The sequence below is a fragment of the Peromyscus eremicus genome, chromosome 4 (genome assembly GCF_949786415.1).
Source record: "Peromyscus eremicus chromosome 4, PerEre_H2_v1, whole genome shotgun sequence".
Taxonomy (NCBI): domain Eukaryota; kingdom Metazoa; phylum Chordata; class Mammalia; order Rodentia; family Cricetidae; genus Peromyscus; species Peromyscus eremicus.
Genome location: NC_081419.1, coordinates 126,740,602 through 126,755,089, shown reverse-complemented (window position 1 = coordinate 126,755,089; position 14,488 = coordinate 126,740,602). Strand labels below are relative to the sequence as shown.

The 14,488-nt window shown below is 48.3% G+C and overlaps 1 protein-coding gene across 1 annotated transcript in view; it reads right to left on the bottom strand.

The window, feature by feature from the left end:
* Positions 1 to 14,488, bottom strand: part of LOC131907900 (DNA (cytosine-5)-methyltransferase 3C-like) — a 32,597-nt gene that overhangs the window by 5,316 nt on the left and 12,793 nt on the right. The window contains exons 6-18 of the mRNA XM_059258962.1: positions 12,428 to 12,497; positions 12,191 to 12,234; positions 10,590 to 10,716; positions 9,092 to 9,214; positions 8,905 to 8,949; positions 7,365 to 7,444; positions 6,979 to 7,091; positions 6,399 to 6,585; positions 6,015 to 6,099; positions 5,099 to 5,244; positions 4,389 to 4,479; positions 3,895 to 4,043; positions 2,563 to 2,648 (exon numbers count right to left, since the gene is read on the bottom strand). Coding sequence (XP_059114945.1) covers positions 2,563 to 2,648; positions 3,895 to 4,043; positions 4,389 to 4,479; positions 5,099 to 5,244; positions 6,015 to 6,099; positions 6,399 to 6,585; positions 6,979 to 7,091; positions 7,365 to 7,444; positions 8,905 to 8,949; positions 9,092 to 9,214; positions 10,590 to 10,716; positions 12,191 to 12,234; positions 12,428 to 12,497 — 1,346 coding nt within the window. The remainder of the gene's footprint in view (positions 1 to 2,562; positions 2,649 to 3,894; positions 4,044 to 4,388; positions 4,480 to 5,098; positions 5,245 to 6,014; positions 6,100 to 6,398; positions 6,586 to 6,978; positions 7,092 to 7,364; positions 7,445 to 8,904; positions 8,950 to 9,091; positions 9,215 to 10,589; positions 10,717 to 12,190; positions 12,235 to 12,427; positions 12,498 to 14,488) is intronic.

Sequence of the window (14,488 nt, the reverse complement as noted above, 5' to 3'; positions counted from 1 at the left end):
AAGTGGGTGCCATCCTCGCAAGGAAGGACACTCAAACTTTTCACTTTCTTTCTGGCAACGTGTTTTGCAAATAGAGACAAGCAAGCTGAGAAGGCAAGAGCTAGAAGCAGATGTCCTCGAAACATCTGCATGCGGGAGCCATCAACACTGTCATGGCCCCAGTTAGGGACCTCAAAAGGAAAAAAAGAGTGAGTGCCGCAGAGGGGCTGAGGAATCACGCCAAGAATTTCCTTTGACCACACCTTTCAGCTGTCCAACGCCAGTGCTAATTCTTCTTTTAAAAACCTATTTATTACTAATGTGTACATGTGTGTTGGATGTATGTGGACATGCATGCCACAGTGCATGTTTGGAGGTCAGAGGACAACTTGGTCAAGTCAGTTCTCTCTTTCCACCTTTACAGGAGTTCCGGGGATCAAACCCAAGCCATCAGGCTTGAACAGCAAGCTCCTTTATCCACTGAGCCATTTCACTGGCTCCCTATCTCCTTTTATATCCTCCATGGACCTAAGTAAGGTGAGGGGCCAGGAGAAAAGGGACATGGATAGCTCAGCATTATATAGATTCAAAGATTAAGATTCATACAAACACCGAGCATGGTGGCACACGCCTTTAATCCCAGCCCTAAGGAGGCAGAGGCAGAAGGATCTTTGTGAGGTCAAGGCCAGCATGGTCTACATAAGGAGTCCCAGGCCAGCCAGGGCTATATCGTGAAAAGATCTTCATAAACCAGATGATTCCGGCCTCAGCCCACCTGACGCCTCATGCACCCACTCTGTCACCCATCAGTGCTCAGTTACAACAGCCCATCATCCTATAAACTCCAGAGGTCACTGCCACCAACCTCATTTGCTTCCTCACCGGATGGCACCTTCTGGGACACAGCGTAATAGTTGGCCATCTCACCTCCTTCTGCAATGTACCACCTCACCAGTGTCCTCGTCTCTGCTCTTCCTCTTTTCCTTCTACTAGACACAGTACACCTTAATTGCTTAAATTCACTACAATTTATCTCTTGTAATACCCTATGCCCATGTACAACTAAGTGGCACCATGTACCAGGCCTGCAGGATCCAGTCAGAGATACTTGCATCTCTCTTTTCCAGTCACTCTTGATCTAAGAATACTGATCTACAAGCTGGTCTGGGGGTACCTACCCACCATCTATCTCAGAGCCCTCCCTTCTGCCTGGATTGGCTCCATTCCTTTAGTTCTGATGGATGAGGCCTCTCTCTTTCCCTACCCTACTTTCCAATGCCGTCTCCCCAACAATGAACATACAATTATTCACTGTGTTCTCTACGCCTCCCACTAATATGTCTACTCTACAAGAGCCACTGACATCGCTGTGCCCCCCATTGAATTGGTAGCAATACAGCACTTGGCAGGGAGAGCTTGAATGTTGAATAAATCAGCCCATGTGATTCCAAACAAAAACATGGTACCTTTTGATTAGATAGTTAGCTGAATAAATATTAACTATCCGAGGGGTAAAAACAATATTAAATATTTGAATTTAAAAAATGTCACAATATCTAAGAGAAATCTCCAAGCTTTTCCAGGACCCTCTGACTTCTGTCCACACTCTGCCAGACTCCCAAAGTTTATGCTTCTAACACGTGTTTCTGAAAGTGTTTCACAGCTTAACTCATTTGCATATACGGGATGGTCACTGCGGTCACATTGCACATCTTAGTTAGCACGCTGTTCTTGAAATCACAAAGGATGATATAAGGAAGTGTCTGCAAAACTGCTTGCTTTGTGTCTAATCCTGAGACCAAACACTGGGTATGGCTACACAAATGTGACATGAGTAAGGACGACGCCAACGAGCATGCCGAAGTGGACGAAGAAAAGCCCACGAGGCCTCAGCCCTACACAGAGAGCTATAGCAACTGAGGAAAGCTGGGAACAGGAAAGGTGGCCTTCCCCAGGGAAGATGACACCAAATGGTTGTCTAGTGCCAAATAGTCAGCCCTGAAAACGTACATGCAAATAACATTATATGGACGTAACAGGTTATATTTAGGAATATATATGTATATACAAGTACATATTTGCATGCAATAACAATTCATAAAGAGAAAGGCCATGAATTTGAAGGAGCAGGGAGGAGTATAAGGAAGGACTTGGAGGGAGGAATGTTACAATTAAATTATAATCTCAAAAGCAATTTCTTTTAAGGGTGGAAAATGTCCCTGACTGAGAGAACTAGAGGGAGCCAGCATCTGTGCTACTGTTTGACACTCAGCTCTTCCCCTGGTTGGTCACCAGTCACCTAGGCCAGGACCCACTTCATCTCAGGGGCAGAAGGAATGGTGTCTCTGACACTCAACATTTGCAATGGAAGACAGCACAGCAGGAAGAACGGGGAGGCTTCACAGTTCTGTCATCGTGGGGACCTTGAGAAACGCCCACCCGCCCTGCAGCTAGAGCAAGGCAGCTGCCCCAGGAGTCCTGCCCAGTGCTCCACTCATGCAGAGCATCCTAAAGCTCTAAAACTTTCTAGAAGGTTAGGACGCCAGTCAGACTTGTATATAACTTGGCTGTCAGGGTTCTTACCTATTCATCCCAGGGAGGTTGCCCCAGAAGTATCGGGCCCTATGCGCGGCAGAAACCTTGATGGCATCGATCATCACTGGGTTGCACTGCAGGAAGAGAAGGGGAGCTGCTGGGGACACCTCAAGACTCAGCCGTCAGTCAGCCCAGGTCTGACCTGTCGGTGACAAGGCTTTCCTAGCTAAACAACAAGAGGAAAGGAGACAGACCAGTTCCCACCCAGAGGCTGGCTGGCACAGAGCCGATGGATGTTCACAGTGAAAAAACAGTGGCCAAGACAAAAGTTGGTACCGGGAGTTGGGTTAGTGCTGTGAGAGGCCTGACCATGCTGTCTGTTGGCAGAAGGTGAACTTTGGGACTTTGAATAGAAAAGCAGTTGATCACTGAAGCTTAAAAGTGGGGCATACTAGTAGGAACATGGACAGTAATGCTGAGAACAATGTGGACCCAGCTCAAGAAGTTTCAGAGGAGAAGAATATTAGTAAGTGGCCTAGAGACCATTCTGGTGATACTTTGGCAGAGAAGGTGGCTGCTTTCTGCTTTTATCCTAAAAAGCTGCCTGAGGCTAAATTGAAGAGTTTCAGGATAACTGTGTAGTATGGTTATCAGTAATCACTCTTATGCAGATCTATAATGAAAAGGACCAAGCTGGATAAAGAGAAATACAAAGTGTACACTTTGAGGAGAAAGGAAGCACCAGGAAGCGCAATGGAGCTAAGTCCAGTGTTCACGGAGATAAAACATTTTTTTAAAAAGCCTGATGCTAAATAGAGTAAAGGGAGTGGTGACCTCAGGGCAAGGCAAGACCCCGCCCAACTTTGTTTTCGGCTTGTGAAGAGGAATTAAAGAAAAGCTTAAGCAGTGAAGGAGACCCTCAACAACAGAAAACTGATGCGGATGTTAATTGAAAAGGGCCCGAATTCCAGCCCTACCCAGCAGCAGAACTTGGTTCACACGGTTCTGGTTTTAGAGTCAAAAATACAAGAGAAGGGTTGTGGAATCTTCCTCCTCAGCTAAGGACAGCAGCTTGCTACAGTGTTTGCTGTAACGCAAGTGGTGGATACTTAACTTCTCTGTAACTCCTGAAGCTACCATTTTCAGAAGAAAACGGAAGCAGGAACTGACTAAAGTGGAAGTAGAGCTGGTATCATCGCCGGTGCCTTGCACAGGCAGGGTCACGTCAAGGATAAATGACTCCACTCAAAAGTGGGCGGTGTCTTTCCTCCCCAGATCTAGCCACAAACTGGGGAATCATTCCCACCTGTCAACACTCAGTAGCCTTAATGCCAACGCGGTCTCCCTGACCCAAGTCGTCTTGACACTCAGGCCACTCACCTCCAGGAATCGTGAGATGTCCCTCTTGTCACCAACCTCCATGGCCACCACATTCTCAAACATCCAGAAGAACGGACGGTTGTCACACTCCTCAGGGCGTGAGTAATTCAGCAACCGGTAAAACTCGAAGAAGAGTCGGCCGGTGCCCTCTACATCCATAAAGAACATCCAAGAACAGGGTTTGATCAAATGCTTCAATGCAAGCCCCCACATTCCCTGAGACCAAGAGAATCTCAATAAGCCCCATCAGTGAAGCCAGTGCCCTCACATGCCAACCCCCTGGAATGACCAGGCAAGGACACAGGAGCAGCAGGACACCGTTCACTGACACCTTTCTCTGGGGGCTGAGGATTTGCAAAGGGCACAGGCAGTACTTAAGGACCAGTGCTAAACAAGAATGAAGAGAAGCCAACAGCTTCTTCTCCGGCCACCCCACATGGACCAGCACTCAGATATGGTAGGATCTCTGTGAGCCAAAACAAATGGCTGCTCACCAAACAGGCCTTTCCTGACAGGATTCACACAGGAGAGGTCATTGCAAGGGCTTCCACCAATCACCAAGTCGAATGGGCCCCACTCATCAACCTGAGAGAAAACACACAATGCTGGGATGAGCCGGAGGGAGGAGGGAATCCTTGATTCTGGGGCAGGCGAGATGGCTTAGAGGTGTATAGGTACCTGCCATGTGAGCCTGGCAACCCGAGTGTGATCCCCAAAACCTACGTAAGTGTGGAAGGAGAGGACTGACTCCACAAAGTTGTCCTCTCATCTCCATATATGTGCCACAGTACTGTCACCCTCATCCATGTACATGCACGCACACACTGATGATGATGATGATGATGATGATGATGATGATGGTGATGATGGTGGTGGTGGTGGTGGTGGTGGTGGTGGTGGTGGTGGTGGTGGTGATGATGATGATAAATGTTTTTAATTTAAAAATAGCTTAGATTATTAGAGAAGTTGCTAAGAAAAGTCAGTCCTAGAAACTTGCTCGGTCAGCAACTCCAGTTACAGACCACGGAGTCTCCATCAATGCTCACATTCCACTAGAAGTCCTGAATTATTCCTATTATGTCACTTTTTCTGAAATGTCTCTAGTCCTCTTCTACCCACAACCCTAGGCCTGAGGGAGAGAGATAGCACACCATGAGATGAAGGTCCACGGCACAGAAGAACAAGGAAAAAAAGCCACCCTCACATCTCCCTTTGTGATGTTCCTGATGTCATCCACGTATTTGATATTGCCATCATGCTTAACGGTTCCCACAGCGATGGACTCTGAACAAACTTCGGAGGCGACGTACTTTTCCACTTTGATACCCAACTCTTTGAGCACCAAGTACCCTGTGAGGGATCAAATAGAAATGTGAGGACAAGGGGAATGAAGATCCATCCCCTCACTCCATCACTGTCACTTCGGAGTAGCTGTGTCGACTCCAGGGGACCTCACAGCATCACCCAAAGTAGCTGTGCTCACTCCTTCCATGTATGGGACATCTCACAAAATGGAAAGGAACCAGGATTGAGGAAGGTAGTTGTTACCGAACTGACCACAAATGTATTTATGTACACAGAAGGAAAAGTTTAAGAATCAAAGTTAAACTGCAAAGAGCTAAGAAGTATGTCCTTTTAAAAGGGGAGCGAGCACCCTACATGAGCCACAGCAGACCTGAGAGTGCTGTGCATGCTGATTCCTGTGTGCACACAAACAGGAAAAGCTAGAAAGGAGCCCAGACTGAGGGGCTTTGCCTCATTATCATAACATTCGCATGTGTGGCCAGGAAACTTCCAGATGCTTGAACAGAGGGAAAACAAGTAAAATGAGATACATGTCCCTTTACAAAGGGCCAGTGGGGCCAGGGAGAGGGACTTGCCACCAAGCCTGGTACCTGGGTAACCCACACGGGAGAGACGTTGTCCTCTGATCTCCACATGTGTCTGCGGGGCAAATGCATGCTTACAGTCACATGCGAAGAGTGGTGTGAGAAGGCACAAAGGCCATGGAGTGCAGCAAGAACGGGCACACGTGACATCCGGGCTACCACTGTCCTCAGCTGTCACAGGGGAGACACCTTCAGCCCGCTTAGAAGCTTCTTTCATTGCCTCAGACTCACCTGTGGCAATTCCATCAAACAGGGACAGGACTCTAATGGGCCTCCTCCTGGCTGCAGGAATTGCTGGGTACAACTTGGGCGGCTCCTGCCAGATAAACAAAGAGAGTGACGCCTCAGCGTGTCCCTCCATCCTCCTGTGCCCAGATGCTTTGATGGGAACCAGGAAGAAAGCATTTGCCACAGGCTGGCCATCCTGTCCTTAGATAGGAGTGACAGCCGCCTCCTACAGACACACAGAGCCAGATAAGGAGCCAAGGCCTCTAAGAACAGAAGATGAACTCCTACAATGTGGGAGCAGCTGCTCTTGTCACCCACAGGCTCCGAACATTCCGTCTTGTTCCTTCCTCAGAAGGCACTGGAAGAGAATTGTCGGCCATGGCTTACAAATTCTTCGAGGTCAGGATCAGTAGTGAAGAAGTCTTGCAGGCGCATGTTCCAATCCTTCCTGCGCCTGAGGACCCCATGGCAGCGCTGTGGGAGGCACATATAGCAGCTCCAGGGTTCCTTCAGCTTGGCATCCTCAGCTGTCCCTGTACCCACCAGCACCTCCAGACACTCCACACAGAAGCACCTGTACCAGAGTATCCAGAGAGAACGGGCATCAAGGTTACCACACATTTGTCATGCAGGCCCAGTTAGATCTCCTGCCTGATGCTCAGCCTCCAGCTTCCACGTGTTTTGAAATATAGGTTAACAAACCCCTTCTTGAGTATGGATCCTTCACACTCCCTTCAGATCTAGAGCCTTTCAACAGAAACCTCACAGGGCTGACCTCACAGGCACACTGACCTGAGTCCAGCACTATGCATCAATGCAGTTCATGCCTGTGAGCACCAGATTCCAGAGACTATCCACTGGGTGCTCATTTTCTGTTTGGTTTTAGCTGCCTAAAGACTGCAGGAACTGTGAGGTACAGCTGCGCTCTGAGGCCCTCTTGTCCCGCCCCCCCCAGAATGACACTCACCTGCAGCAGCTCGTGTTGCTGCACAGAAGCAGCTCCCGGCCCTCGCAGCACACAGTGCAGTAGGACTGATAGCCGTCCTCGTCATACATGTAGAAGAGCTCCAGGAAGCGATCCTGACCACCAGAGAGAAGCACGTGAGACCACAAAACTGACCTCAGCCAGGCCTGGCTAGCAAGCTGGCTGGGGCCCTAGCTGGTGGCTTGGCATGCTCTTCAGCGACAGTACATGGGATTGGAGGGCCTTCTCTGCTGCAGCACCTGTCCCCCAAACAGGAAGTGGGGGGTGAATGTGCCCTGGGAAGCTGTTCACTAGTGCCTGGAGCAGGAACAGGGCTGGGGGCCTGGACGGGGAAGGATGTGACAGGAGGAAGGGGCAGGAAGACTCACCCGGCAACTCTGACAGAGCCCACCCTCAAAGAGGGGGTGGAAGGACACAGGGTTCTTCCTACCGCAGGACAAACAGCGGTCTAAGAGAAAGACAGGTGTCAGCGTTAGGGAAATCAAGGGCCTAACATCTGCTGATGAAGCCTTACACAGGACAGCTCTGAACATCTGCCCCTGGCCAGCCATGTGTGAGGACTCTGTACCACATCCACTGCTTAAGTCACTTCAGCCGCATTTCAGATGAGATATGGTGTGTTCGAGGTGGTTGGCCACAGACCCAACAACGTTTAAAGTGCCATCCCCACTTCATAGTCCCGGAAAGACAAGTTCAAACTAACAAGAGGAAGCACAAGGGAGGCCAAGGACTGGCCAGGCAGAAAGACAAGAGACTGAATGTTGTTCTGGGTTTGGCATCTCCATCTTTGATAAACATTAAATCTCAGACATTGAGGCACTGGTAGTGATTCTGACTGGCTTGGTGGCAGATACAGAACCTGCCTGCAACCATGCCCTGTAAACACAGCACAGATTGCCATCCCAGACCTTGGTTTTTGTTTTTTTTGTTTTTGTTTTTTTTTTTAACCAGGAGGCCACTCTGCCTTGGCTCTTAATTGATTCACTATTCAAGAGGACAAAACCTTTAAATGGCCAATACTGTTCCACTGGTGGAAAGGGTCAAATGGTGGATGACTCTTGGGATGCACAGAGGACCATGTGTCAAATGTTTGTAAAATTAGATGAGTGGTGGTCATGTGTGCCCTTAATACCAGCACTCGGGAGGCAGAGGTAGGCAGATGTTTGTGAGTTCAAGGCCAGCCTGGTCTACAAAGTGAGTTCCAGGATAGCCAGGGCTACAAAGTGAAACCCTATCTTGAAAAACCACACAAACACACACACACACACACACACACACACACACACACACACACACACACAGAAAAAAAAATCTAATTGTAGGTACTGCTCTAAACTGCAGATTTTCCAGGGTACCACGGGTCCAGATCTGTTTTCTAACCCAATAATGAGTAACTACTTGATAAATATTTGAAAATTAAAGCACATTGGACCAAGAATTTGAATGAAGAGTCCATCACATATTCAAACTCCATTAGGTCTGTCCTTGGAAGATTTCTGAATCCCAGTGCAATACCCAGTTGGGGAAAGGATTCCAGAGTTAGCTCGAAGAGGAGCCAATAACAAAATGTGTCTTCTTTTAACCTAAAAGTTGGCTGTGCTTACTGAATGGAAAATTCAATGTTCAATTGATCTGGAGTTTCCAGGTATTGGCCAAAGAGTCACAGCTTCCATCCCTCCCCCACTCCAGTCACCCTGGTCAGTGGCTGCATCTGATCAGTTAAGAATGGAAGCAAATCACACCACTTGATCAAAAAAAAAAAAATGTAGCAACGAATACAGAAGAAACAGAAATGGTCCTGATCTAGGTCAATGCACAGGGCTCTGGATTAAACCCATGCAGATGGTCAAAGCCAGGCTAAGGCAGGCCTGGGGCACCCCTGAAGGGAGGGCCAGGAGATGACAATACCTTCCAGATTGCCCTTGTTGTTGGTGACGTCAGAAGCCATCCCTTCTGTTGAGGAGAGAGGGACAGGTGTGAGGAGTTGGGGAAGTCTCTCCTTTCCCACGCAGCTGTGCACCTCTGTACCCCACAGAGGACCTGCTGCTCCTGGTCCTGCACCATGCATGGCCAGACCTTTCAGCACCCAAATCACCTCGGCTCTCGTCATCCTCCCCTCGGTCTTTCCCTCCATAGCTGTTTGTCTTGAGGCGCTTGGGTGTGGGACAGTACTCAGACGCGGCAGAGTCATTGGTTGTGCGTCTTCGACCTTTGTTCTCTGGAGGGGAAGCAGACGGATGTGACTGAAGGTCTAAGAGACAAGGCAGGCCTAGGACAAGACCATGCTTTGTCTGGGATCCAGCTGCATCTAGAGCAGAGGACAGTGATGGGTGTCAACAACCCCAGAGGGGAACCCAGAGCAGAAGCCAATTCAAAGTTCCTCTCACCCGGGAAGCAGGACAGACTCATGTTCACGGGGTTTACACATCTGAATGTGTAAGAGAATCCATCCTTCTAGAGCCAGCCCAGAGCACATGCTGGACCACAACTGGAACTCTGAGGTTCCTACAGTGACGCCCAGGACAATGCCCAGTGGGAGCATAGAGCTACTGAGTATTTTGTTGTTTTGTTTTGTTTTGTTTTGTTTTGTTCTGTTTTGTTTTGTTTTGATTTGTTTTTCAAGACAGGGTTTCTCTGTGTAGCCCTGGCTGTCCTGGAACTTACTCTGTAGACCAGGCTGGCCTTGAACTCAGAGAGATCCACCTGCCTCTGCCTCCCGAGTGCTGGGATTAAAGGTGTCCACCATCACCGCCTCTACTAAGTATTTGAAATGTCAGGAGGGACAAGATTTCACACTGAGGGTCAAGTCCAAATTGTCAAGTGATGCTACTCATTTGGTTAATTTGAACTGACTTGTACCCTGGAATCTACTTAGCCAATTTAGGATACTAGTATGTGTTCATTAATCAATTTCAGTTTAACTTTTACCTAAAGACATCATTTTCTTAGGACAGTACTAGAGAAAAGTGAAATATCTCAATGTTTTATATAGATTAAATGTTGAAATGCTAAGTTTTTTAAAATATTAGCATAAAACTACTAGAAAATAAGTAAATTACATTCTGTGGCTCCCATTCAATAATGTTTCTTTTTAGTTTTATTGGATATATTGAATCACAGTGGACATGGTTGAATCTGACTCTTCCCCATTCACATATACGAAGAAAGAAAATTAGATCCCCATCAAAAGTCATGAGGAGCCAGATGAGGTGACACATGATTCCAATCCCAGCCTGAGACCAGACAGGACTACGTAGTGAGACTGTTGTCTCAGAAAACAGAAACACAAGGAGCCTGTGATGGCAAAGTGACATTTGTCGATGCTCATTTATGCCATTAATATTAAGACATAAAAGGGGAGGCGGGAGTCCTAAGATTATAGGAGGCCGGATGTGCACCCATGGTTAGCCTGGGGGTCATATGTGAGGGTCAGTGACTCAGCTCAGCTTAGGAGACTTGATTCTTCTCCAGTGAGCACCGTAGATGCCAAGAAATCGCAGGACAGAGCAAAGAAAACAGAACCTTCAAAGATGGCAAGGGAATACCGTGTCTCCTGGGTTCTAAGTTCCTGCGGTCTGTACCATCCATCCCACCTGGTTGTTCGTTGTTTGGCTTGAGGCCCTCGACGCCATGGGCCCACTCCAGCACGGGCTTCAGCTGGTCCTCCAGCGACTCTCCCGGGCTGCTGGGGAAGGTCTTGCCAGCTCGCACCCTGGCTCTCTGCCAAGACACAAATAAAGGCAAAGTCTGTCCATGAATGGGAGCAGGCGAATGAGGTATGTGCCAGGGTGAACCCAGGGATTCCTCCTGCTGGGGCCTGTGTTCCCCAAACACTGGTGTCTTTCAGAGCTGGACAGCTGTCCTTGGCTTTGTTATGTGACAGGGGCCTGCTTTTGAGAGACTGGTAATGAAACAATAGACTATAGGGGCAGGCACCACATACGAGCTGTCCCCCGTGGAATCAGGGAGTGGTCAGCTCTCTCCCAAAGGAGGGTTTCAACTCAGCTTTGTTACTTAATACACAGAAGCTCCTGGCAGTTTTACCTTACCCTCCCATAGCTTGTCTCAGACAGCAGACTTCTTGCTGTGTCTTCCCTAAGAAGATCTGGATGTAGTCACGCATTCCTCATTTTAAGGCCAATGCCAATTTACATGCCTAATTAGGCACTTGGCCAAGTAGGGCAGGCTGGTAGGGGTTGGAGGGAAGTGGTGGGGAGCCTAATGACTGACAGGAGATACAGTGTCTACAAACCAGGAGAGGAGGCAACAGGCTGCCTCCTCTAGGCCTTGAAGAACCCTGCTTGAAGAAAGCAAGCTCACCTGTCTCTGGGGCAGCCTATTCCGAAGTATCACTACTTCCCCTGTGACATACACTGGTCCATGGTCACGTGCTGCTTAAGCTCACTGAGAGCTGGCTCTGGAAGTGAAAGGCCCTCCCTTGTCTCAGACTCAAACATATTGATTTCAAGTGTCTTCCAAAACTCCCTGCCCTGGGCAAGCTGGGCCCCTAACACTGTGACAGGGACAAAGGAGAACAGCAAACAGCCGAGGGCATTAAAAACCTCACACCCTTGAGAGCAGCTAGAAGTAAAACTGTTTCCCACAGAGGTTACATGGTTTATCCTGTGCAGTAAAGATGGCTGCCGGTGGGATGACGGGGCAGAAGCTCGTCCATAAAGATGAGAGTTTCTCTTGATCAAGAAGTCTGGCTTCTTGATGCTGTCAGCAGGAATTCCAGAGGCATTTCTTTGGTGATTTGATGACATTCCTTCTGCTTGCTCTCCCAGTTGGGCTACTCCAGCTGGCTGGATAGTATGAGCCCCTGATAGGTTGGCGTTTTTCTGTCTAGCTGCTGCTTGCTATTTGTTCTTTTACTTTTGCTTGCTACTCACTTAATAAACTCATTTATTTGAAACCAAAAGCACAGCTATCCAGATCATTCTCCACATGAAACACCCACAGACAGCAGTCACCATTCCCAGTCCAGCTGGCAGTACCAGAAACTCTCCAGTGACCTTAGAACATCTCAGACTCCTTTCCCAATCAGGCCCTCTGTCTTTGACATTCACCACCTCCATGGTATCCCTGTCTTCTCCAAGCCAACCTTGGCAACACAATGGCGTGAGCTAACGTTTAGTGGCTTCCCTTCCTCCCAGCTCTTAAGGTCAAAATCTCATTCCTATACCTGTGTTACCTCCAGAGTGTGGTATATGGCCTTCCTATAAGGAACCAGTTTATAGCCAGGCAGTGGTGGCACACGCCTTTAATCCCAGCACTCGGGAGGCAGAGGCAGGTGGATCTCTCTGAGTTCAAGGCCAGCCTGGTCTACAAAGCGAGTTCCAGGACAGCCAGGGCTACACAGAGAAACCCTATCTCAAAAAACTAAAAAAATTAAAACTAAAATTAAAATGTAAAACAAAAAGCAGCTAATTGAAGGTGGCCAAGTTAAAATGCTGGCTAAACAACCCAGGGCCAAGGGCCACCAGTTTGTCAGCAGAGACCTGGGAGAGAAAGACATCACCAATATCTACCCGCACCACAGTGAGCAAGTGGGCACGCTGGGTGTACATATTCACCCAGAGCCTGTTCCTGGGATGATTCACAGATACCAGCACCACAGTGAGCAAGTGGACACTCTGGGTGTACATATTCACCCAGAGCCTGTTCCTGGGATGATTCACAGATACCAATACCAAAAGGGGGAGCACACATCATAGAACCTGAGACAAGAACACATGATGCTCCAAATGGGAGAAAGAATGAAGCTCAGAATGCGCACATAAGACACATCCGTGTTCACATGGTGTATGTGTGCACGCATGTATGCACAGTCAGTGTCGCTGGTACAGACACGAGACTCAGTCCTGAAATTGGCTTAAATGTATTTTGTGCAGGCTCTTTGCCCTTCCTGGGTGTGAGGACAGTTATTGAGTCTCCAGATTCTCATTCAGTGAATTCCCATCATGCATAGGTTCAGAGAACATGCTTGGCACAGAGTGAGCTCTTACAGCTCACAATGATTGTAAATCTTGATCATGAATGGCAAGTTGCATGTGCCAAGTCCCCAGACAATGCAGAAAGAATTGTGGGGGGTGGCATTCCTGGTGAGGGGGAAGATAAAGCAGGTGTTTTGGGCTGTTTATCACAGTTGTCGGATATATGGGATGTCCGAGAAGGCAATGCTTGCTTTCACACTCAGCCCCATGTTATGCTCAGAGCCTCAACTCTGTGGTGTGGCCACCATGGGTGACAAGGAAGTGCCAGCTGCTGTAGCCAACATGAGCAGAACACAGTGGATACCAGGTAGGCTCTGGACCACAGCACGTTGTAATCCTATTCCATAGTTCCCTCTCACCATACTGCACTTTATTGCCATCTGACCCTGTCTAGAAATGAGTATGTTACATCTCACTGGATACAGCAAGCATCCCTCGTCTATGCCAAGCAAGTCATTGTGCACATATCCCAGAGCGTGATGCTTCCGTGGCCAGCATAGGCCCAGGACACTTATCCTTTTCCGCCCTCTGCTGGTCACATGGCACAACTGCATGAAGTTTCTCATAGATTTGATAACCTTTTTTTTTTTCCCCTCTCTTGGTTAATTGTATGCGTGGAAATGACCCTAAGGGAAAGTAACTCATGAGAAAATCAGAACCTCAAATGGAGGCTGAATCCTAGCAATGTTCTTTTTAAAAGGGCTTATAATTGTTTATGTGTATTTGTCCACGTGAACGTGTGCCACATGTGTGCTAATGTATTCAAAAGCCAGAAGAGGGCCTGGCGGTGGTGGCGCACGCCTTTAATCCCAGCACTCGGGAGGCAGAGGCAGGTGGATCTCTGTGAGTTCGAAGCCAGCCTGGTCTACAAAGCGAGTTCCAGGAAAGGCGCAAAGCTACACAGAGAAACCCTGTCTCGAAAAACCGAAAAGAAAAAAAAAGGTAGAAGAGGGTGTTACCAGATACTCTGGAACTAGAGTTGCAGGAGGTTTTTGAGCTGCCCAATGTGGGTTCTGGGCACTAAACCTCTGGAAGAGCATCAAGTGCTCTTAACTGACAGCTGAATCATCTCTCCAGCCTCCCCCCACCCCCAGCAATCCAGCAATGTTCTTTTTTTTTTAGGATTTATTTTATTATTACACAGTGTTCTGCCTGCATGTACACCTGCAGACCAGAAGAGGGCACCAGATCTCATTATAGATGGTTGTGAGCCACCATGTGGTTGCTGGGAATTGAACTTAGGACCTCTGGAAGGAGCAGCCAGTGCGCTTAACCTCTGAGCCATCTCTCCAGCCCCCAGGCCCCCCAGGAATGTTTTTAATAGTTTCCCATGTGCTTTCATCCTGCCCCATTCCCTGTGTCCCTGTCTCTTATGTTGTGAGTTGATCCAGCACTGAGTAACGTTCCCAGGAGACCATTACAGGAAAACCATTCTATCTCCATCCTTCAGTTCAAAATCTGTGTAGCTCTCAGACCATTTGCTCAACAGCTGTAAG